Below are 25,860 nucleotides of genomic sequence, written 5' to 3' on the forward strand. Positions count from 1 at the left end.
TGTTCCAAGAAACTAGGCGTATGTCTCTCATTGCTACTTCACAGGAGAAGCATTTGAACGGTTTTCGGGTGGGGGGGGGGGGGGCCTTCTGGAACATGCAAACGTTCATGTGCCTTTATAACAAACGTGTATGCCATCTGTAAATACGAATCAAATTGGTAAATGATGAGCATAGTTGGTTTAGCCAAGGAAAAATACAGGCACCTTCCCGCTAGCCATGATTGGCTGAGATAATGGATGGGCTGGACATGCCAAGAGATGAGTTCGGATTGGTCTGCTATGTAGCATGTTTCTGTCTTTAACATGAGCTGCTAAGTATGTGTGGATAATCCTGTCTACAGTAGCTTTTTTTAAAGATATCATGAAGAACTGAAAAAGTTTTGCTACTGCTCTCAACATTGCTGCCCCGACGTTAATAGCGCTATCGACAGATCAGTGGGAAAACTTTGTGATGGACTACTTTCTGGACGATGATCGTGTCATGCTGACTCTCACCTGACTGAAAATGAATCAGAGAATGTGGAAATCCCTGATTTAGGTAAAAGCATTTTCATTGAACCAGACATTGTATAGTCTTCTAATGACAATGCTGGGGACTAAACGGTGTCGTTGTCAGGGAATAAGTTAACCGAGTTTTGAAATCAGTGGAATGCCCAGTGAAGCAGAGAGATGATTGCCAAATGCGGAGAGAGTCCAAAAAGAGAACATAGAAAGAAGGCTGTTGTATGAAACACCTGTCTCCAGATTACATCTTCAAACTAAGGGCAACCATGGCATCCATGACAGAGGGAGAAGCGTCCATCCATGTATAGGGAGGGGTAAGTCGCTACATTTTCAGATATTATACATTTCAAATTATGTCAGAAGTCATTTTCATTGCAAGTTAAAGCGTGCTGTTAGCTAACTAGCTAATGTTAGCTGACTGGCTCACTAGTTAAAGTTATGTGTATGATCTGTGTAGGAGCTCTAGAAAGAGGCTCGAGTTCAAATAGATTTTTCCCAGGTAAAGTTGTTTTCCTCTGACTTCCCAGTTGTTTTGAATGCGGCATTAGAGTTGAGATTATGGTTCATTGTTTAGCTAGTGTCACGTCCTGACCTTAGTTCTTTTGTTATGTTTCTTGTTTAGGTTGGTCAGGGCGTGAGTTGGGGTGGGCATTCTATGTGTTGTTCTAGTTTTGGTTTTCTATGTGTTTGGCCTGGTATGGTTCTCAATCAGAGGCAGCTGTCAATCGTTGTCTCTGATTGAGAACCATGTTTAGGTAGCCTGCTTTTCCCACTTGATTTGTGGGTAGTTGTTTTCTGTTTAGTGTATGTCACCTTACAGAACTGTTTCGTTTCATTCGCCGTTATTTTGTTTAGTGTTCTCTGTTTAATAAATATGAACATGGACACGTACCACGCTGCATATTGGTCCGATCTCTCCTACTCCTCCTCAGACGAGGACGACGAACGTTACAGCTAGCTAGCCAAAAAGACTCCGTTATGCAAGTAACCATTTCACTGTAGCATTTACACCTTCTGTATCCTGTGCATGTGACAAATAAACTTTGATTTGATTTGATATAGTGTGTGTTTACCAGAGATGGTAACGTGAAGAACATCATGACCTGCACCAAAGTCAGATTAGAATATAGGCCAAGGACTTGATAAAGTTTATTTTTACTGCTACTTTTTGCTACTACTTTCACTACTTGAAATGTTTGGTTGTTTACTACACTATGAATCCTTAAAGAGACGGGTGTGAACATTGCTGAATGGGTGTAGACAAAGAAGAGCTTCTCCAGTAGGTGTACCAACCTATTCACAGGCCATTTTCTCAAAACCGGGCTACAAGTTGGTCAACTTTCGAAACAGAATTACTTTCTCATTGTTCCTCAACTGCAGAGTATGATATACCATTTTCTAGCTCGGATTCTGTACTTTTATCCAATGTAAAAAGCTATTTCAAATGTTGCTACATAGGATCGAATCCAGGTGGTGGGTCACATTTTTTCTTTATTGTTGTTTTTGCCAATAATAAATAACTATTTTTGATTGGAACTCTTATTGTCCTCCCTAGAGTTGCTGAATATTTTTTATATATTTTTTTAGCTTGCTCCTGTTCCTGCACCTTGATTGGAAAATGACAATTTTCTTTATTTTCCTTTGCTTTGTGCCTGTCTGTAGCTGCTTCCCTGGATACCTGTCTGTGTAGGATTCAGGATGAAAGAGTGTGGAGTCTTAGGTGATGGGTGACTTAGAGGTCAGGGTAAAGTTGTATCTCTCAACAGAACTGTGTGATCTGATTTTTTTTAGACACACTCACACACACACACACACACACACACACACACACACACACACACACACACACACACACACAGACAGACACACACACAGACAGACAGACAGACAGACAGACAGACAGACAGACAGACAGACAGACAGACAGACAGACAGACAGACAGACAGACAGACAGACAGACAGACAGACAGAGACACACACACACACACACACACACACACACACTATAGCTGCAGGTGATATGTTTCAGCATAATTAATAAACAGTAGATGAGGTTAGAGAAATCAAGAGTGGAGAGTGTTTTGGAGACAGAGCCTTTCTTCATGCTTTGTAATCTCCAAGCAATTACTTATTAGCAATTTCATACTTCATATCTGGAGATGTTTAAGGGAAGATTAGAACTGCTGGGCAGGTAATTACCTTTGTGACCGTGAGTTGTAAATACAGATCACTCTCAGTCAGCTCACGGATGGAAAGCCTACCCTGCTCTCTTCCTGGGGCTCTCATGTAATAATATTTCATTTTTTTCAGAGTACCATTTCTATCTTCTATTTTTCTCAATGTCCCACCTCATGAGTTTAGGTTGAGGTGGGACAAATCTACCAGAAGCAGCAGTGACTTTATGTCGTTTGTATGACACTTTTCCCTTCACAGATGTAAACGAGGTTACATTCTGCCTGCAGTTTGTCAACTTTGTCACTCTAAAGATATTTGACTGTTGACATTGCACTGATCCTCTCCGACAGTCTTGACATGTTGTCCTCTCTCCTTTTCTCTCTCTCTCCTTCTCTTTCATTCTCTCTCCCCATTTCCCCTTCTCCTTCTCTGTGTCTCGCTGCCTCTTTATTTCTGTCTCCGTCTCTCACTCCATTTCTCACTTTGTGCTTTGATGCTGGAGGCTCGGAGACATGGGATTTTGAGCTCTTTAAGAATTTCTAAAAAGCATCCCATTTTGAGATGACATGAAAGTGTTATCACCAGCCCAGCAGGGCTTGGGAGGGCTGCTTGGTTCATGGCCGTGGAGCCACCAAGATGAAACTGTTAATGTTTCATATGTAGAGGGGTACAGAGCAGAGGCCCCAGTCCTCATGGGGTCTAACATAACATGGAGAGATCTGACGTATTACTCATTGATGTGGTGTGTGAGACATGTCTCACATGTGCGATACATGATAAAGGGTTTTTACGCATCACATCCCATATGATGTCAAAACAAAGACACGTAAGGAACAAAACGCTTGCTCTAGTCTTGTCCTTAGCTAATACTCAGAGGTGCTTGAAGAAAACGCTTGCTCTAGTCTTGTCCTTAGCTAATACTCAGAGGTGCTTGAAGAAAATGCTTGGGGGAGAAAGTAGCTCATCCCAAGCTGTTATCCACCATTGCCATGCTGAAAGAGGCATTGTTATGGCTGTCAGCCATACAAACTGCCCTCGTCATTCTTCTCCAAAGCTGGGTGAGGACAGCTAAGATGGGGATCTACTGATAATGTCAGTAATAGGGTAATCTGGCCATAAGCTATAATCAATAGATGGTCTACTCTAAAAATAGAATGTGATCAACAAGAGACGTACACAGCTGAACTCCACTCCTCCATCCCCCACTCTATGATAAATCCGTCTCCCGGCTGGTCGAGACCTCTAAACCCATATGAAGCCTCTCTGGAGATCTAATCAGATCATAGGGGTTAATAACACTCCACATGATTACCCACAAGACCCCAGACTAAAGAGTGGAGCAGGGTTCCACATCAATAATAATCACTATTTCACCAGCCAGGCCTCTCAGGTGATAATATCCTATTTCTGTGTTCCCTCACAGCAGCAGAAGACATATATTACTATGCATACTTCAGAGAGCCTGGCTTTAGACTAGAGACTTGTTTAAGATTTCCACACGTCTCCCCATGTTTGGTACTTCTATCTATATGTATTTAACCTTTATTTATTTTGAGGTAGACCTGGTGCATCTGCCTCTTCGAAACATCAGTGGCAGTTATTTATAGATATTGATGACAGAAGACACCAGCACCCCAGAAGACATTAGAGACAAAGGACACTACTTTAAAATGATTCGAAGGAGAGCTGTTAGGAGCCCAGTACAGTCACACCGGATCATAAGGTGTGTCAGTCAGATTGTGTTTGATAGTATCAAGAAAATAGGACAAATCCCACTGACAACAGCACTGTCAGCTACACTCTCCGTTTCAGTCTGCACGTCTCAAAATACATCCTTTCAAGTAGAAGGGGGCTTAGATGTGCCGCTTGCTTTGTGTTTTAATAATTTTTCAATTTTTTAGGATGAAACACATCCAGCCACAAAAGGTGGTGATATAATCACACTGGAATCAGAATCACTTGGTACAGCGGTATGGAATGTGTATGAAATACTCCAGATTAAGCCTCTCCTGTGTTTCTGAGTTGTTTACACAAAGCCCATAACTGTGCTGCCCACATGATGCAACAGAAATAGATGCCATTCACACCGCTCTCTCTCTTTCTCTCTCTCTCTCTCTCTCTCTCTCTCTCTCTCTCTCTCTTCTTTCTTTCTTTCTTTCTCTCTCTCTCTCTGTCTCTCTCTGTCTCTCTCTCTCTCTCTCTCTCTGTCTCTCTCTCTCTTTCTTTCTTTCTTTCTGTCTCTCTCTCTCTCTCTCTCTCTCTCTCTCTACCCCTCTCCTACACATTATGAATCATTGAATCATGATGTCATGGGACAAAATAAAACTGTGAATTACCAGTGGATTTCTAAATCATAAGGCAGTTTGTTTCCCTCCACATGACTCCATCTAAGATTATAAAATGAATGCCACACTTGAAACGAATACATCTGGCTATGATACAAGCATCATACCCATACCCTTACAGAGACCAAATGCTTCATTGAGAGTCCGTGTACAATATGCAACAATGCAACCTGCCCACATTACGTTTGCTATTATCTGTTTGGGGCTCTCATGGCCAACCCTCCCAATCTCAAATTTCTCTGAAATTGCAGATACATCCACACACAGCTGTCCACAACCATCACCACCAAAAACCTCTGCTTATAGGGGCCAAAACAGTGAAACTTACGGAGGTTGTTGGCCCTTGTGTCATAGTGCTGTGCCTGCATGCCAAGGGTGTCCTCCCCCTGAAACTGCTCACCTGGACAGCCGACCTGTAACACGCTTTGGACAGCCCTGTGTGTGTGTGTGAGAGGGAGAGAGAGAGAGAGAGAGAGAGAGAGAGAGAGAGAGAGAGAGAGAGAGAGAGAGAATGAAGGATTGTGCCTAATGCTTGATTTCATGCTGAACAGTGCTGTGCTGCAACCTGGTCTCAGAACATTTTGTATTATTTTGTAAGGAAATCTGAGACAATCCATTTAGTATGATATGCTATGTTTCGTATAGTATGTATTCATTTGTGTATGTCCATCAATCATTTTGTATATGATACGAATTACAATTCGTATTATATGTTATGAATTTGCAAAATGCACAATATGTTACAAATGTTCAAAACGTATGATATGTTACGAATAATAGCTAGGTGGTTAGGTGGCTAGGCTAGGGATTAGGGTTAGGGTTAAGTTTAGGAGTTAGGTTAAAGGGTTAGCTAAAAGGGTTAAGGTTAGGGTTAGGGGAAGGGTTAGCTAAAAGGGTTAGGGTTAGTGGAAGGGTTAGCTAACATGCTAAGTAGTTGCAAATTAGGAAAAAATAAGTAAGTCATTGAAAATTTGCTAAATAGCTAAAATTATAAAGTTGTCCGTGATGAGATTCGAAATCGCAACCTTTCAGTTGCTAGACTACCCTGACCAAACAGTAACCACCTGTCTTATGTAACCATACCAAACATAACATATCATGCTAATTTTAGTGTCTCAGATTTACATTTACTATGATATGTCTAGTCTATGAGACCAGGCACAGGGCAGGGAGTTCAAGAGAAAGCAAAATTTAACATTTTCAAATTAATAAGTTAATTTGACTAGTTAAGTCGCTCTGGATAAGAGCGTCTGCTAAATGACTTAAATGTAAATGTAATTGAATGGGTTCCACATTAATTCGAAAATATAAAATTCTAAGAATAAATAAGTGGTGATGATGAAAACTAATAGGACATAATTGGTCCATTGTTAGAGAAAGATCTCCAAATAAAGGCATAGCATGCGCATGTTGTGGAGGGCATTGTGGCCTCGCTCACAACTGTAAGAGACACACGCCCCCGTGCTCTCTGCGAGTGAAGCAGGCAAGCAACCCACACAGGTGAGCCAAGTGTCTGATGACATTATGCAATCTAGTCCAATTGATAAAATGTCGTTGACAGCTACTTTCTGTCCATCGAAGAGGTCTTATTGTGCGCGTAAAAGTAATTTATACGGGGGATTTCTTATTATAATTTTAAACAAGAGCCACATTTAGATTGGATCCTTCCTACTATCAGTAGCAAGGTCATTACAATAGAGTCGTTTACCAATATAAAACTGGCAAGCACGAGTCTAGACTCACGCTTTAAAATGATTGTTGCGCGCGCTCTAGCCTACATGTGCGCACCAAGCGAGCTCCTTGAAAACAAGCGCATGAAAGGAGCTCGCGGCGCGCTCAACAGCAGCAGAACCCCAGAAACCCACCTAGCCATATTCTCTCTCTGTGGTCGGTGCGCCTTTTCCAGGCCGAGTTTGGTGAATATCCCAACAAGTGCCATGATAGCGACTACTCCACAGATTATATACACGATTAAATTAGTTTTATCTTTGGTGGGGTCGTGCCGGAGGTCATTTTTCTTAAACGGGGTTTGACCTGTCATCATCCACACCGGAGTGTCGTAGTTTTTACAGGTGCTCTGATCCAGCCGCGAGGTCTTGTAGGAGCAGCAGAACCGAAAGCCACAGGTGCCGCAGCAATACAGATAATCGCCCGTTTTGCAAACGAACGGCGGGTCCCACTGGCCCATCACATCATAGTACCCCCGGCACCGGTCCTCGGTGTGTGGGGGCTCTGAGAAGCCTGCGCCCTCGTCCTCCCTAGATCCGTTGGAGGTCGTCATCATGACAAAGCCATCCAGTTGTCCTGGTTCTCCGTCCGCCTTGCAGACCAGCGCTATAACTTTGACCAACAAGTAACCGAGCAGAAAGTATTTCCCCCTCATTGTGTTGTCCTTCTCCCCCTTCCTTTCAGCTCCTCTAGCGCATTTCAGAAGACACCCGAAGAAGAAGAAGAAGAAGAGCTTACGGTCTTGGTATTATGAAAAGTCCAAAAACATAGATGCAAATTGCAGAACACTGCCATCAGTGTTGGTGAGCGTTTTCACTAATGTCCTCGACATCCACGAAGGTAAAGATAACCATTTGTTGTTATTTTTCCCAAATAAAACGTTGCATTTATATGGATATTGTCCTTCTTAGAATAGTTCCCCAGTGCACAATCTTTCTACAGGTGTTCTTAGAAAAATAATTCCATGATGTTATCAAATCTTGGCTACTTCACTTCTCACATCCATCAGCACGCTCTCACACACAGGAGTCGATGGAGCTAGAACTAACTGCACAAATGTTTTGAGCTGGAGTGAGCGAATAAGAGCTGAGGTGGGAGAGCATGGTGCGCAAAATGATAGGAGGAGAGAAGGTAAGGAGGAATTCCGAAGAAGAAAGAGAGATTACTGTATTGTTAAACATATCTGTGAGTCTGTGACAGCCCAAAACGCGCATTACGATTTGTGGATCGAGTTGTGCTGCCTAGCAATTCAGTTTTTTCCTTCTTATAATTTGCGCACGGACAAAACATGGTCACGGGATGCAGACATTTCCGTTATGGTAACTTCCCAATTAGATTAGAGAGAGGGTTATAGAGGGGTTGTTTTGCCAACCTGAGTTGCATAGGCTACACGTATGTATTTATTTTTTACACTCGAAGACTAATGCTTTTATACACTGGCCTGACTAAGAGTCCACACAAACACTCGTCTCTTTCCATGCACAGTGACATCATACACAGAGACGTTTCTCTATTCATCACAACATTATATTTGTTATGCCTCACAAACGTTGGATTATAGAGTTCTGTGGATTGATTTCCTTTAGGAATGATTTCCCATATATACAATTCATATTTCCCATATTCTATCACATTCTACTCACTGCCTTTCACCTGTTCAAAAAGCTCAACTCATCAAAATACTGTGCAAAACCATGTCTGTACCTGCAAAACACCAGTCTCAACATCAACAGTGACAGTGAAGTGCGTACTCTGGGATGCTGGTCTTCTAGGTAGAGTTGCAAAGAAAAAGCCATCTCTCAGACTGGCCAATAAAAAGAAAGATCATCAAGCTAGGCAAAATATCACAGACACTGGACAGAGGAACTCTGCCTAGAAGGCCAGCATACCGGAGTCGCCTCTTCACTGTTGATGTTGAGACTGGTGTTTTGCAGGTACTATTTAAAATGAAGCTGCCAGGTGAGGACTTGTGAAGAGTCTGTCTCTCAAACTAGACACTAATATACTTGTCCTCTTGCTCAGTTGTGCACCGGGGCCTCCCACTCCTCTTTCTATTCTGGTTAGAGCCAGTTTGCACTGTAATGAGTAGCACACAGCATTGTACGAGATCTTCAGTTTCTTGGCAATTTCTCACATGGAATAGCCTTCATTTCTCAGAACAAGAATAGACTGACAAGTTATTTGTTTCTGGCCATTTTGAGCCTGCAATCGAACCCACAAATGCTGATGCTCCAGATACTGTGCTAACATAATTGCAAAAGGGTTTTCTAATGATCAATTAACCTTTTAAAATGATAAACTTGGATTAGCTAACACAATGTGCCATTGGAACACAGGAGTGATGGTTGCTGATAATGGGCCTCTGTACGCCTATGTAGATATTCCATTAAAAAATCTGCCATTTCCAGGTTCAATAGTCATTTACAACATTAACAATGTCTACACTTGTGGGAGGTGCTTCAGGAAGCATGGGATGAAATCTCTTCAGATTACCTCGACAAATTGACAACTAGAATGCCAAAGGTCTGCAAGGCTGTAATTGCTGCAAATGGAGGATTCTTTGACAAGCGCAAAGTTTGGATACAATTATTATTTATATTAAAATCATTATTTATAACCTTGTCAATGTCTTGACTATATTTACAACTAATTTCAAGTATGTTTTTATGGAAAACAAGGACATTTCTAAGTGACCCCAAACTTTTGAACGGTAGTGTGTATATAAACTCAGCAAATCAAAGTAACAGTCCGTATCTGGTGTGGCCACCAGCTGCATTAAGTACTGCAGTATATCTCCTCCTCATGGGCTGCACCAGATTTGCCAGTTCTTTTTATTTTATTTTATTTTTATTTCACCTTTATTTAACCAGGTAGGCAAGTTGAGAACAAGTTCTCATTTACAACTGCGACCTGGCCAAGATAAAGCATAGCAGTGTGAACAGACAACAACACAGAGTTACACATGGAGTAAACAATAAACAAGTCAATAACAGTAGAGAAAAAAAATTACATAAAAAAAAAGTCTATATACATTGTGTGCAAAAGGCATGAGGAGTTGGCGAATAATTACAATTTAGCAGATTAACACTGGAGTGATAAATGATCAGATGGTCATGTGCAGGTAGAGATATTGGTGTGCAAAAGAGCAGAAAAGTAAATAAATAATAACAGTATGGGGATGAGGTAGGTAAATTGGGTGGGCTATTTACCGATGGACTATGTACAGCTGCAGCGATCGGTTAGCTGCTCAGATAGCAGATGTTTAAAGTTGGTGAGGGAGATAAAAGTCTCCAACTTCAACGATTTTTGCAATTCGTTCCAGTAACAGGCAGCAGAGAACTTGAAGGAAAGGCGGCCAAATGAGGTGTTGGCTTTAGGGATGATCAGTGAGATACACCTGCTGGAGCGCGTGCCATGGGTGGGTGTTGCCATCGTGACCAGTGAACTGAGATAAGGCGGAGCTTTACCTAGCATGGACTTGTAGATGACCTGGAGCCAGTGGGTCTGGTGACGAATATGTAGGGCCAGCCGACTAGAGCATACAGGTCGCAGTGGTGGGTGGTATAAGGTGCTTTAGTTCTTGCTGTGAGATGTTACCCCACCCTTCCACCAAAGCACCTGCAAGTTCCCGGACCTTTCTGAGGTGAATGGCCCTAGCCCTCACCCTCCAATCCAACAGGTCCCATACATACTCAATGGGATTGAGATCTGGGCTCTTCGCTGGCCATGGTAGAACACTGACATTCCTGTCTTGCTGGAAATCACGCACAGAACGAGCAGTATGGCTGGTGGCATTGTCATGCTGAAGGGTCATGTCAGGATGAGCCTTCAGGAAGGGTACCACATGAGGGAGGATGATGTCTTCCCTGTAACACACAGCATTGAGATTGCCTGCAATGACAACAAGCTCAGTCCAATGATGCTATGACACACTGCCCCAGACCATGACAGACCCTCCACCTCCAAATCAATCCCGCTCCAGAGTACAGGCCTCGGTGTAACGCTCATTCCTTTGACGATAAACGCAAATCCCACCATCACCCCTGGTGAGACTGGTCAGTGAAGAACACTTTTTGCCAGTCCTGTCTGGTCCAGCGACAGTAGGTTTGTGCCCATTCGTGACATTGTTGCAGGTAAGGTGAGGACCTGCCTTACAACAGGCCTACAAGCCCTCAGTCCAGCCTCTCTCAGCCTATTGCGGACAGTCTGAGCACTGATGGAAGGATTGTGCGTTCCTGGTGTAACTCGGGCAGTTGTTGCACTCCTGTACCTGTCCCGCAGGTGTGATGTTCTGATTTATTGCCCTGGCCACATCTGCAGTCCTCATGCCTCCTTGCAGCATGCCTAAGGTACGTTCACACAGATGAGCAGGGACCCTGGGCATCTTTCTTTTGGTGTTTTTCAGAGTCTGTAGAAAGGCCTCTTTAGTGTCCTAAGTTTTCATAACTGTGACCTTAATTGCCTACCATCTGTAAGCTGTTAGTGTCTGTGGAACGACCGTTCCACAGATGCATGTTCATGAATTATTTATGGTTTATTGAACAAGCATGGGAAACGGTGTTTAAACCCTTCACAATGAAGATCTGTGAAGTTATTTGGATTTTTATGAATTACCTTTGAAAGACAGGCTTCTGAAAAAGGGCCGTTTCTTTTTTTGCTGAGTTATATATATATATATATATAGAGAGAGAGAGAGAAAGTCAAGGTACAGCTCCCAGATGCAGTCAGTCAGTCACACGGGCTGATACAGAAAAGTTATGCAGCCAAGCAAAGTTAATAGATAGATGTAGATGATGTAGTCGATTCAACACGAGCGTCGAGTCTATGGCTGAATCACAAATATGAATTTCATGCTCGTTTTATTAATTCATTTGAATGATATAATTAAATTCACGAGTGTATTGTCACTCTCTGGAAGTCTCCCTCTGAGTTTTGTCAGCAACAAGGCCGGGGGTTGTTGTAGAAATTGTAGAACTAGGCAGGGGTTCGGACATTGTTGTTATGCTACTTGGCCAGATAGTGACTTTCACCTTGTTTGGGATTCACAAATACCTCATTGTACATTGACAAAAAAAGAACAACATCAAGACTGACTGAAGATAGCTACCTAAATCTAACCAACTAGCTAGCAAGCTAACTAACTAGCCGCCCATATAGTTGGCTAGCTAACATCCATTTGTTTTGCAATTTTGTTTTGCTGAATCCCTTGATTATGAAGATTATGATTTACAAATGCCTATGGCTGTAATAGTGCCCCCTAGTTTCAAGAGGTTATGATTTACAAATGCCTATGGCTGTAAATGTGAGTTGCGTTATTGCCGTTTAGCTACCTTATCATAACCCCAAAATCGATCTCTGCCCAAAACCAATGGCATATTACATGTGGTGTTGTATGGAAGACTTATTAACACATTAGGAATACCTTCCAATCATATTTTTTAAGCTAGAATCCCTAATTGAAATCATAAGAAAACATCCCCACCCCTGTTTTGTTAAAAAGCTAAGGGAAGGGCTGGAGAAAATGTGACCACTCTCAAATTCATAGACAGAGCTATGGATGCAAGTACTGACCTTCGATGATATCAAATGTATAAGCTAGTTTTAAACATGTTTTGAGGCTATGCAGTGTTAGTTTAAATTGACATGGTTTAGAAACATTAAAGAAAAATAAGCTTATATTTGGGGTTCTGATGGGGTATGACAGTTGAACTAATTTTACGAGGCATTTATAAGTCACATTCTTCAAGATTCAATGGGTATATATCATTAATTTATAAGTCCAAAAATGGCTGTAGCAACTTAGGATTTTAACTTTAAATAGGCCTATGTTAGGATTGGTTAGTCATCGTGTGATAGGAAGTCAGTCAGGGTGGGAGTTCTTTTCTGCTGGCCCGGGCTGAACCGGGCAATGGCTTGTCACATCATTGGGCGAAAGTGGGGAAGGAGGACTGCCCGTCTCAAGTCGAACAGTAATCTGCACCGCTCGGTCATGTTGTCAACAAGGCAGCATGGTGCATTGTCCAGATTTATAAACTGTCTGGTTTGAGCACTGAATGCTGATTGGCTAACAACCATGGTATATCAGACAGTATACCATGGGTATGATAAAACATTTATTTTTACTGCTCTAATTACGTTAGTCACCAGTTTATAATAGAAATAAGGCACTTGTGGGGTTTGTGATATATGGCCAATATACCACGGCTAAGAACAGCCCTTAGCCGTGGTATATTGGCCATATAGCCTCTGGCCTTATTGCTTAAACATACATCTACTCTTTTCTATCAAAACACATTTAGAATTTTCAAACTAGTTTTCATTGGGAAGGCAGATAAAGGGTTTTAATCAAAAGCAATCACTTTTTCATGTAAAAACACAGAATCCTACTAATTACAACACGTGCTTAATGACGTAACTTTTGTTTTGAGCAGTCGCCGTCGGAACAAAGCGGGGCACCTGGCTCACGCCCGGGAAGCAGCCCGGTTCCAAATTAAAATCAACTTTCAGCCGATGCAAAACATGGCTACACGGGCGAGATTAATCGAACCCGCTCACTGTCTATCGGTTCTCACTAGTTGCCACAGACACAAAGTAAAAATATATACTGAACAAAAATATAAATGTAACGTGCAACAATTTCAAAGATTTTATATAAGGAATTCAGTCAATTGAAATAAATTCATTAGGCCCTAATCTATGGATTTCACATGACTGGGAATACAGATATGCATCTGTTGGTCACAGATATCTTAAAAGAAAGGTAGGGGTGCAGATCAGAAAAACTGTCAGTTTCTGGTGTGACCACCATTTGTCTCATGCAGCGCGACACATCTCTTTCACATAGAGTTTATCAGGCGGTTTATTGTGGTTTGTGGAATGTTTCCCAGTCCTCTTCAATGGCTGTGCAAAGTTGCTCAATATTGGCGGGACCTGGAATACGCTGTCGAAACAAGTTGACCCAGAGTATCCCGAACCTGCTCAATGGGTGACATATCTGGTGGGTATGCAGGCCATGGAAGACCTGGAACATTTTCAGCTTCCAGGAAATGTGTACAGATCCTTGCAAAAGGGAGCCCTGCAATATCATTCTCAAACATGAGGGGATGGCGGCGGATGAATGGCAAGACAATGGGCCTCAGGATCTCATCACGGTATCTCATGTGCATTCAAATTGCCATCAATAAAATGCAATTGCGTTCTTTGCCCGTAGTTTATGCCTGCCCATACCTTAACCCCACCGCCACCATGGGGCACTCTGTTCACAACGTTGACATCAGAAAACCGCTCGCCCTCAAGACACCATACACGTGGTCTGCGGTCTATTACGACATTGGTAGAGAAATTACCATTAATTTCTCTGGCAACAGCTCTGGTGGACATTCTTGCAGTCAGCTTGCCAATTGCACACTCACTTGAAATTTGAGAACTCTGTGGCATTGTGTGACAAAACTGCACATTAGAGTGGCCTTTTATTGTCCCCAGCACAAGGTGCACCTGTGTAATGATCATGCTGTTTAATCAGCTTCTGATATGCCAAACCTAACAGGGATGTAAACAAATTTGAGCATTTTATTTGAGAGAAATAAGCTTTTTGTGCATATGAAACATTTCTGGGATCTTTTTTTTCAGCTCATGGAACATGGGACCAACACTTTACATGTTGTGTTCATATTTGTATATCAGTTATATATCAGCCATATCATAAAAATGTATGAAAACAAATAATTGCTATTTGGCATTAATTTAAGGTTAGGCATAAGGTTAGAAGTGTGGTTAAATTTAGGTTTAGCCTTAATAATGACTTTGTAGTTGTGGTAATTAGTGAAGACCCTATCTACCTTAGACATTTGACCTTTGACCAGTGAATGGACTGGGCTGAATTGTCCCATTTCTGGCCACGCTTACAGACTGAGGCATTTGAGTGTTCAAACTAATCAGATTCGCAGACTAATCTCTTCCTCTGACAGCTTTGCTGATTGCACCATCACATCTCTAACACATTGTTAGTTTTTCAGCACCTCAAACTGATGGTGGAATTAATAGGTTTTTCTCTTCACTGAAAATTCCATATAAGTTCCAAATTTCATTCCTTTTATTTTTTATTAAAAAGCCCCTCAGTGCTTCATGTTGAATTATGATTAACATTGTTTGAACATACCATCTACCACCTGAGAAATCTCTCCGATTTATGTTTGAAGTGGTGCTAGGTCAATGCATCCGCACAAAGTTGCGTGTACTTATCAGCGGTCTTGGGAGCTTTGGCTCCTTGTGTAAAAAACTATTTATGCTTTTTTTTAAAAATTTTAAGTTGCCTCTAAAATAGTTCACACAGCAGCGATTCCTGAGACGCACACTACTGTAAAGTTTGTTTAATGTTAAAAGGTACCAGGCTTGGCTAGAATGAGAGATTAAAGGCTAGTATGAAAGCTTTACAAATCATGCGTCTGTCTCATATGAGGCAGTAAAAAAGAGAGGGCTTAGCCTGTTACATATCTAGGGTTGGGAGGAAACACATATATCCAATTGGTGCTGGAGAGATCAGTGAACTAAGGCCCATATGCTGATGCAGGATATTCCATTATATTGCAGCATAAACCGTTACAGCATAAGGATTTTGCTGAATTGTAGAAGTTCAGGGAAGTTTTCAACCTATGAAAAGTACCCAAGCAACATTCTGTCTTCAGTGAAAATGATATAAACTTCGACTGAAAATTGTAATGTAAAAATTAGTTAGTATTTGCCAGTAATGAACACGAGGGAGACCGAGAGCTGGTTTCAAGTGCAGGGCACAGCAGGTGTTTATTGCAAAGGACCACAGGAGGAGGCAGGTAGCTGGGTCCAGGGGCAGGCAGAAGGTCATACACAGGGGGTCCAAAACGGCAACAGTACAGGCAGGGAAAAGGCTAGTAACGTAGTCTGGGAGATCAGGCAATAGATAGATAACAGGAAATTCAATAGGCTAAAGAACAGGCGGGGAATAGGCATCGTTAGTGAGGCAGGCAAAAACTACCATACACAGGAAGAGTAACTCACAGGAAACCCATCACTCCAAAAGCCATGTGTCACAAAACAAACAATACCTCACAGTGATGGGGTGCAAAGAACTGAACTAAATAGTGTGTGACAAAGAGATACAGGTGTGTGAACAGGTAATCAGAATTCAAGTGATTGGGATCTGGAGAGTGAGCTTCGTTCAGGGTATCTAGGTGTTTGAGAGTTTGAGCTGGAAAGTGGTCTGGAAAGTGAGCTGCGTTCAGGGGATCTACGTGTTTGAGGGTGTGAGTTGGAAGCAGACCTTACATTGCCTTAACCTTGATCCCTCCAAATACCCTGCAAGTAAGACATGTAATTGGTGTTGTGTTTAATAGATGTTAAGGCAATTCCAACTCTTTTCAACTTCATTTTCGTTATCTCCAGCACAATACCAGTGTCTACATAAATGAAAATTGTATATTTATACAATATTTTAAAAACAGTGATTTTCAAAGTATGACAATTCGTGGTGACTTGGGGAGCAAGAAAAGACCTCCCTCTGGCTAGAAGCTTGTTGCACGTTTTAAAAATCACTGTTTTCCTTACTTTTAATTCTACCCCTGTGAAGTCACAGAGAAGCATTTTTTAGGACCTTTCTTCTTATTATTTTTTACAACAGATCATAGAAACGTGCCGTTGTCACATTATGTAAACACTGGTATGGTGCTGGAGATAATGAATATGAGGTCAAAATGTAGCAGAATTGCCCTTACTGTTAACCATAGAAGCAGGGAATGTTCCCCATTATTTCCTAAACGAAGATACAAAGACTTGTTGTTCCAAGTACTGTGAATCACCATCACTCATTTGCTGCTTGTTAAACATTGAAGATTCTGATGAGAAAGGAAGTCCTGCTGTGTACGGCCATGTGTGTGTGTGTCTGTGTGAGAGAGAGAGTGTATACTGTACTGTATTGTGTGTGTGTGTGTGTGTGTGTGTGTGTGTGTGTGTGTGTGTGTGTGTACACAGTGTGTAGCTTTTTGAGCTTCTAGAACAGAATGAGGGATGCAGACCAGACTAGAGAGATGTTGTTTGTCCTTCCTCTTAACACATTGTACAAACAGCGGATGTCTGTTTCTGCTGGCCATTTTTATGCAACAAGGGCAATCCATTAAAAACAATGTTAGATCCATCTTAGGTCCTCCCGACTGCTACTCACTAGCGGCGCAGCATGCCTGCCTATCTCTGTGAAAACAAATGCCTTTTTAAATTAATATTTGAGTGAGATTATTGTAGGTTATGGGCACGTTATGTAATTTCCAGATAATTTAAAACACTTTGCCATGCACACATCAATATCCATAGTTCTGTTAGGCCCAATTATTTAAACGTTTTCTTTATTGAGAGGGGAAACACGACTATGACAATAACTGTTACATCGGTGTTGTTCTCTACTCCTGGCCCTGGACCCACAGGGTTTGTAGGTTTTTTGTTACAGACAGTAGTAACATACCAGACTAAACGATTCAAGGGCTTGATGATTAATTGATTAGTAAGGGCTAGAACAAAATCCCCTGTGGGTCTACAGGACCATTTTGTAAGAATACTGCTATTAGGACTATAACTCCGGCATTACTTTCACGAACAGAGGAGAGACTGGGTGTCAAAAAACGTATGTTGAGTGTATCTTTTATTCAACGACTCTGGCATGACTCTCCCCTGTTCTCCTGTTCCCCTACCTTCCCAGAAGAGCAGAAGGAATGGAGAGGTCCATCCTGCTTCATCCTTTGCAGACCTCCAGCTGGGCCGAAGAGGTCCAACTGACCCATCAGGCTGTGGAGGCCGTCAACAAGCTGTGCCGCAGGCCCAAGTTCATGGTGCTGTGTGGGGACATGGTCCGTGCAAGGTAAGACAAAGTTCAAAAGGAAAGACACCTGAGCCTTAACAGGTGTGAACATGAGAATATTTCCTCTATTCAGATGGTAGACATACCGTATAGAAGAGAGCAGTCCAGTCATGCTTTGACAATGATGGGATCCTTGTTGTGTCACTGTCCCCGACATGATGCCATCGTTTGTATTCATAACAACAACTGGGAGTGGACGAGTATAGTTTTGCTACGGCACATTTCATTGCAGTTGTGTGACCACAACAGTTTTATGTCCAGCAGCTATGCAGATGCACTGTTACTGACATTCTGATAAATCAGTTTGAAAGTCTCTGATATTATATGGGTCTATAAAGGGAATGGAATATGGCTGTTATATAATGATTCATGGATTCCCCTTCCCCACTGAGATTGTTCTGATTAAATGCATGCACTCTTGAGAACGTTAAGAGTGTTTGGAATCATTACAGAATGTTCTCTATGAGAGGCAGAAGAATGAGCCGCATCTTGATACCGGCGGACTTAACAGTAGACTCCCTCCCACTACTGTATCTGTGTGATGCTTTATAAAAAATATATGAGGGAAGTAATTTGCCTCTAGGAAATTTTTCACAAATGGTAGATCTTGGAAAAATTATGAGTTTTATCTACTCAAATAGATCTGAGTCTGGCTTGGGAGAAAGCAGAGGGCCTTAAGGAAAACTAAACTCCCATTTGTCAATGTAAGAAAAAATGCAGAAAAACCCCATCCTTCCCTGTGTGGTTTTAAAGAGGAGAACAAGTTTGAGTGGTGTTCTCTGTATGCCTGAGAGGCATTAGCGGGGAAACAGGTGCTGGTGGTGAATGTAATTAAGTGAGCGGCTATAGCTTGGTGAGTGTTTGATGTCCAGCTGACTAATTTGATAACAGGGTAAGAGGAATCGGAAGGCTAGACCCACTGCAGAGATAATATTGTTGCACGCCAACGTGCTGCTTCCCTACTACCTTTGCCTGACAATTAGGGACTGTGGGGTGCTTTGCCTTCCAAGGGTGGATCTGGGGAATATTTGGCTCTGATGTGCATCTGCAGAAGTCACCAGGCTTGTCTGTCTGTCTTCTCTGGGATGTATACTATATGTGTCCAATATAGTTCTCATGAACATGATTTTATCATGACTATATAAAAAGGTATCATTTTTCTGTAGTGTTTGTTCACATTTTGCAGAATGCACATTTAGCTAAATGACAAGGGAAAAATCTTACTTCTGCTTACATAAGAAATGCTGTGCATACAGATGACCCCAGAGCTACCCTCTTCCTCTCCTTTTGTCCATGCTTAGTAATAATGACCTACAATTTGCCTTGTACTGTACGTTCTGCTGACAAACACTATAATGGATACATTTATACATTAAACACATTCCACTCCTGCACAATCCTCTGAGTGCTCGGTAAGTAACTAATATTTTCCATGACTGTACAGTTTAATGCAGGGAAACTTAAATCAGTTCTACCAAATCTCTATCAACATATTAAATGTGCAACCAGAGGGAAAAAATTCTAGATCACCTGTACTCCACACACAGAGACGCGTACAAAGCTCTCCCTCCAAATGGTAAATCCGACCACAACTCTATCCTCCTGATTCCTGCTTACAAGCACAAATTAAAGCAGGAAGCACCAGTGACTCAGTCTATAAAAAAGTGGTCAGATGAAGCAGATGCTAAACTACAGGATTGCTATCACAGACTGGAACATGTTCCGGGCTTCTTCCGATGACATTGAGGAATACACCAGATCAGTCACTGGCTTTATCAATAAGTGCATTGAGGACGTCGTCCCCACAGTGACTGTACGTACATTCCCCAACCAGAAGCCATGGATTACAGGCAACATTTGCACTGAGCTAAAGGGTAGAGCTGCCGCCTTCAAATCTTACAAGAAATTCCCTCTGCCCTGCGACGAACCATCAAATAGGCAAAGCGTCAATACAGGGCTAAGATTGAATCATACTACAACGGCTCCGACGCTCGTCGGATGTGGCAGGGCTTGCAAACTATTACAGACTACAAAGGGAAGCACAGCCGCGAGCTGCCCAGTGACTACCAGACGAGCTAAATCACTTCTATGCTCGCTTCGAGGCAAGCAACACTGAGGCATGCATGAGAGCATCAGCTGTTCCGGACGACTGTGTGATCACGCTCTCCGTAGCCGACGTGAGTAAGACCTTTAAACAGGTCAACATTCACATGTGCTGACCAACAGGCAGGTGTCTTCACTGACATTTTCAACATGTTCCTGATTGAGTCTGTAATACCAACATGCTTCAAGCAGACCACCATAGTCCCTGTGCCCAAGAACACAAAGGCAACCTGCCTAAATGACTACAGACCCGTAGCACTCACGTCTGTAACCATGAGGTGCTTTGAAAGGCTGGTCATGGCTCACATCAACACCATTATCCCAGACACCCTAGACCCACTCCAATTTGCATACCGCCCACACAGATCCACAGATGATGCAATCTCTATTGCACTCCACACTGCCCTTTCTCATCTGGGCAAAAGGAACACCTATGTGAGAATGCTATTGATTGACTACAGCTCAGCGTTCAACACCATAGTACCCTCAAAGCTCATCACTAAGCTAAGGAACCTGGGACTAAACACCTCCCTCTGCAACTGGATCCTGGACTTCCTGACTGGCCGCACCCAGGTGGTCAGGGTAGGTAGCAACACATCTGCCACGCTGATCTTCAACACTGGAGCACCCCAGGGTTGCGTGCTCAGTCCCCTGATTAAAACATCCTTATGATTAAAACATCCTAATGATTGATTCTATACTTAGTTTGAAATGTTTCTTCGACCTGTAATATAACTTTTTGAAGTTTTTGTCCAAAGTAATGCTCAACCTGCACGAGCATTTGGATTTGTATACCTAACGCGCTAACAAAAGTAGCTACTTGGACATAAATAACGGACATTATCGAACAAATCAAGCATTCATTGTGGAACTAGGATTCCTGGGAGTGCATTCTGATGATCATCAAAGGTAAGGGAATATTTATCATGTAATTTCTGGTTTCTGTTGACTCCAACATTGCGGCTAATTTGATTATTTTTCTGAGTGCCGTCTTAGATTATTGCATGGTTTGCTTTTTCCGTAAAGTTTTTTTAAAATCTGACACAGCGGTTGCATTAAGGAGAGGTATATCTATAATTCCATGTCTATAACTTGTATTATCATCTACATTTATGATGAGCATTTCTGTTGAATCCATGTGGCTATGCAAAATCACTGGATGTTTTTGGAACTGGTGAATGTAACGCGCCAATGTAAACTCCGATTTTTTTTATATAAATATGAACTTTATCAAACAAAACATACATGTATTGTGTAACATGAAGTCATATGAGTGTCATCTGATGAAGATCATCAAAGGTTAGTGATTAATCTTATCTCCATTTGTGCTTTTTGTGACCTTTTCTTTGGCTGGAAAAATGGCTGTGGCTTGGTGGTGACCTAACATAATCGTTTGTGGTGCTTTCGCTGTAAAGCATATTTGAAATCGGACACTGTGGTAGGATTAACAACAAGATTACCTTTAAAACGGTATAAGATACATGTGCTGTATGTTTGATGAATTTTAATTTCAACAGATTTCTGTTGCTTTGAATTTGGCGCCCTGCACTTTCACTGGCTGTTGTCATATCATTCCGTTAACGGGATTGCAGCCATTTTAACCATACCCACATGTACATACTACCTCAATAAGCCTGACTAACCAGTGTCTGTATATAGCCTTGCTACTGTTATTTTCAAATGTCTTTTTACTGTTGTTTTATTTCTTTACTTACACACACACACCTTTTTCTTTCACACTATTGGTTAGAGCCTGTAAGTAAGCATTTCACTGTGTTCGGCGCACGTGACAAATAAACTTTGATTTGATTTTGATAAGTAGGGCACGATTTCCTCTCATTCCCCTTTATCCCTCCATCCCTCCCTGATCAGTTGCATTTATAGGTCACTGTGATTTCACATGTCCCTACCAAATGCATAGTGATAGTCTAACCGCCCAGGGTTTGGGGACATTTAAATGGCCTGCCGTCTCTCTTAGTTACCGTCAGGCAGCCTGAGCAGGTTGTGTGTGCCAGGTGCATTACAAGCTACATCCGTCACACGCACAGCCGTTTCCACGGCTCCCACTGCCGGGGGGGGGGGGGGGGGTGGCACTGCCAGGCAACACTCCCCAAATGACATTTGAAATCCCCAAAAAGCTGTTTGTGTTTATTTACAAACAGAAAAAAACTATTTTGCTGGCCAGGGGAAGTTGCCTGTCCACAAACAGTGCTGTCAGGGAAAGACAGGAAATTGGCTCCAAATGTCTCCTGGCTGGGTGTGTCTTTGAGTAAACATCTCCCTCCCTAACTTGTTTGCATACCTCACTTTATTGTGTGAAAATATCTCTTATTTCACCATTCTTCAGTCACCACGAAGGTAGAAGGCTATATAATTAATTAAATTATCTACTTGTATCCTTCAACAACGTACATTATCACTGTAGTGATCAGGAAAACACAGGGCCTTGAAGGACTCAGCGACTGACAGTTTGATCATCCATCACCTTTGTTAACTACCTGTGGTGTGCCACAAGGCTCCATGCTGGGCCCAATGAAAATGCCCATCCCTGACCCCCTACTCCAGAAATCCACAGGTCTCCTTCCCTAACTAGCAGCTGTCAGAGGAAACATATCCCCTGTCACCATCCCATTCCGTGCTGCTATTATTGACAAATCTCGCTGTGATCCCATGGCGGCAGGTAGCCTCGTGGTTAAGAGCATTGGGCCGGTAACCGAAAGGTTGCTCTTTTAAATCCCTTGATGTGCCCTTGAGCAAGGCACTTAACCATAATTGCTCCTCTAAATCGCTCTGGATAAGAGTGTCTGCTAAATGAGTAAAATGTAATCCCATCCCAGGAGAGACCCATCAAGGACTCTCACAGAGAATGAAGAGCCGTGAAACGTTCAGAGAAGGAAGGATGATTAGATTAAAGCAACATGCTGGACTAAACACACTCCTAATGAGCACTACAAAGGACTTCAGCGGTTGGTTAGGGGACGACAGAAGAGCACATGAATGGGGGAAGGGAAGAGTGAGGTTAGTCTCTGACTCCCAGTAGTATAGAATATAATAATATGCTGAATGCCATTTAGCAGATGCATTTATCCAGTCATGTGTGCATACATTTTATGTATGGGTGGCCCCGGGAATTGAACCCACAATCCTGGTGATGCAAGCACCACGCTATACCAACTGAGCCATACAGTCCCCCTCCACCCATGCGGAAGCCTTCTAATTGTAGTTGATGGCAGATAAAGTGGGACTCTGTGGAATTGAGCAGCAGCAGCGCATAATTTGGACAGGAGAAAGAGTGGGGAAATCAGGCTCTGTGTGTGTGCACAGCACAGTGTGTGTGTGTGTGTGTGTGTGTGTGTGTGTGTGTGTGTGTGTGTGTGTTTTGCTGATGGGGACGTCCAATGGGAAGAGCTTCTAATGGGTTTATGAGGGGTTTGGGGACAGTGGAGAGGAAAGGAGAGGAGGAGAGAGGAGACTATGTAGGGGGGGACCCCTACAGAGAAGAGTTAGAACTAACTCTCTCTGGTACATCTGTGTCAGAATGTACTGGCTGGCTCAGTTGATGCATAGTGAAGTCAATACAATACTTTGTAATACTGCCTGTGCCCTTGTTTTGTTATAGCTCTTGTGAATTGCCTATTATGTATTTATTTTTATATCGTTTTTATCTTTTAGACTAATTGTGATGCATATTTTTGTACTTTTTCTCAAGGACAAGGTTGTACGCACATGAAGTTAAGCACAGTATGCAGTCTGATGAATATGGATACATAGGTTATATACAGTATTTGGCTTGACTGAAGGACGAGCAGCTGGAGAACCAATCTCCTAAATGCTTGAGCCTACGATGTGGTATACAGTACAGGACTATCGTTTTCTCAACAGAGTCCTGTCGGAATGTGTTTATCCAGACCTGTCAAAATCCTTTCTTTCTCAGATATTCTCTGAGCTCAGCTCAGCCTATTAAAGTGTGCCTTTCGCTGTCTAAATAAAATGATACCATCATAGAAGCTAGTGGCCTCATAGAAGCTAGCGTTGCAATATTTGGTATTTAGGGGTATTTATTAGGATCCGCATTAGCCGCTGCAAAAGCAGCAGCTACTCTTCCTTTTGTCCACATACATCATAACTTTAATATCAGAAATCAATGGGTGAATGAAATCAGCATCACAGCTAGACATGTGGTTCTAGGTTACAGTTGCTGTCAATGCCTTAATGGGGTTGTCTCTACAGAAATCACAGCTCGCCATGGTTCATGAATCTCAATTGACGTGTTGGGCAATTTCATGGTAATAATGCTGAGACTCTGATATTTCACTTTAAAATGTATTACACATTCATTTTTTTAGAACAGTGCAGAATGCAAAGTTTGGTAACAGAATGATGGCACTAAAACAACACAAAGTGTCATCCTGTTACCCATCTTTGCATCGGCACTGTTCTTCAAGTGAACCTAAATATGTTTTTGTCAAATTTGCAGTGGAAATTGAAAAAATGAGTCATCATTTCACATTTTAGGGTACTAGGGGGGTAACTAGCCCCCTGGGGTAGCTGCCCCCCCCCCCCTCCTGTAATTCACATTAAGACCACAAGATGTCACCAAATTATTTCCCCAACACTTTCCCTGGCTGCCACTGCTCTTGCTCAACCAAAAATGTCATCTTTGGCATCACAACTTTTGGATATATTTCTACAAAATAATTTTGTGGTAAGTTGATCAATTTTTTATATATATTTTATATATATTTTTAACCACTCCACAAATTTCTTATAAACAAACTATAGTTTTGGCAAGTTGGTTAGGACATCTACTTTGTGCATGACACAAGTAATTTTTACAACAATTGTTTACAGACATATTATTTCACTTAACATTCACTCTATCACAATTCCAGTGGGTCAGAAGTTAACATACACTAAGTTGATTGTGCCTTTAAACAGCTTGGAAAATTCCAGAAAATTATGTCATGGCTTTAGAAGCTTCTGATAGGCTAATTGACATCATCTGAGTCAATTGGAGGTGTACCTGTGGATGTATTTCAAGGCCTTCCTTCACACTCAGTGCCTCTTTGCTTGACATCTTGGGAAAATCAAAAGAAATCAGCCTAGACCTCAGAAAAACAATTGTTGACCTCCATATGTCTGGTACATCCTTGGGAGCAATTTCAAAACTCCCGAAGGTACCACGTTTTTCTGTACAAAGAATAGTATGCAAGTATAAACACCATGGGACCACGCAGCCGTCATACCGCTCAGGAAGGAGACGCTGTCTCCTAGAGATGAACGTACTGTGGTGCGAAAAGTGCAAATCAATCCCCGAACAACAGCAAAGGACCTTGTGAAGATGCTGGAGGAAACAGGTACAACAGGTATCTATATCCACAGTAAAAACGAGTCCTATATCGACATAACCTGAAAGGCCGCTCAGCAAGGATGAAGCCACTGCTCCAAAATCGCCAGAAAAAACCCAGACTACCGTTTACAACTGCACATGGGGACAAGGATTGTAATTTTGGGAGAAATGTCCTCTGGTCTTATGAAACAAAAATAGAACTGTTTGGCCATAATGACCATCATTATGTTTGGAGGAAAAAGGGGGAGGCTTGCAAGCTGAAGAATACCATTCCAACCGTGAAGCATGGGGGTGGCGGCATCATGTTGTGATGCATTGCTGCCAGAGGGACTGCACTTCACAAAATATATGGCATTATGAGGGAGGAAAATAACGTGGATATATTGAAGCAACATCTCAAGACATCAGTCAGGAAGTTAAAGCTTGGTCGCAAATGGGTCTTCCAAATGGACAATGACCCCAAACATACTTCCAAAGTTGTGACAAAATGGCTTAAGGACAACAAAGTTGAGGTATTGGCGTGGCCATCACATACCCTGACCTCAATCCTATAGAAAATTTGTGGGAAGAAGTGAAAAAAACGTGTGCGAGCAAAGAGGCCTACAAACCTGAGTCAGGTACACCAGCTCTGTCAGGAGGAATGGGCCAAAATTCACTCAACTTATTGTGGGAAGCTTGTGGAAGGCTACCTGAAACGTTTGGCCCAAGTTAAACAATTTAAATGCAATTCTATCAAATACTAATTGTGTATGTAAACTTCTGACCCACTGGGAAT

General features: G+C 42.1%; 2 protein-coding genes across 2 annotated transcripts in view; one reads left to right on the forward strand and one right to left on the reverse strand.

Annotated features, from left to right (window-relative positions):
* The window catches only part of shisa9a (shisa family member 9a), a 49,449-nt gene extending 41,482 nt beyond the window's left edge, over positions 1-7,967 (reverse strand). Inside the window, exons 1-2 of the mRNA XM_029685540.2 lie at positions 6,891-7,967; positions 5,354-5,460 (exon numbers count right to left, since the gene is read on the reverse strand). Coding sequence (XP_029541400.2) covers positions 5,354-5,460; positions 6,891-7,408 — 625 coding nt within the window. The 5' untranslated portion in view covers positions 7,409-7,967. The remainder of the gene's footprint in view (positions 1-5,353; positions 5,461-6,890) is intronic.
* A 9,179-nt stretch (positions 7,968-17,146) lies between these two features.
* Positions 17,147-25,860, forward strand: part of cpped1 (calcineurin-like phosphoesterase domain containing 1) — a 34,557-nt gene continuing 25,843 nt past the window's right edge. Inside the window, exons 1-2 of the mRNA XM_065002313.1 lie at positions 17,147-17,202; positions 17,474-17,632. Coding sequence (XP_064858385.1) covers positions 17,147-17,202; positions 17,474-17,632 — 215 coding nt within the window. The remainder of the gene's footprint in view (positions 17,203-17,473; positions 17,633-25,860) is intronic.

This window comes from Oncorhynchus nerka, linkage group LG16, assembly GCF_034236695.1.
Source record: "Oncorhynchus nerka isolate Pitt River linkage group LG16, Oner_Uvic_2.0, whole genome shotgun sequence".
Taxonomy (NCBI): Eukaryota; Metazoa; Chordata; class Actinopteri; order Salmoniformes; family Salmonidae; genus Oncorhynchus; species Oncorhynchus nerka.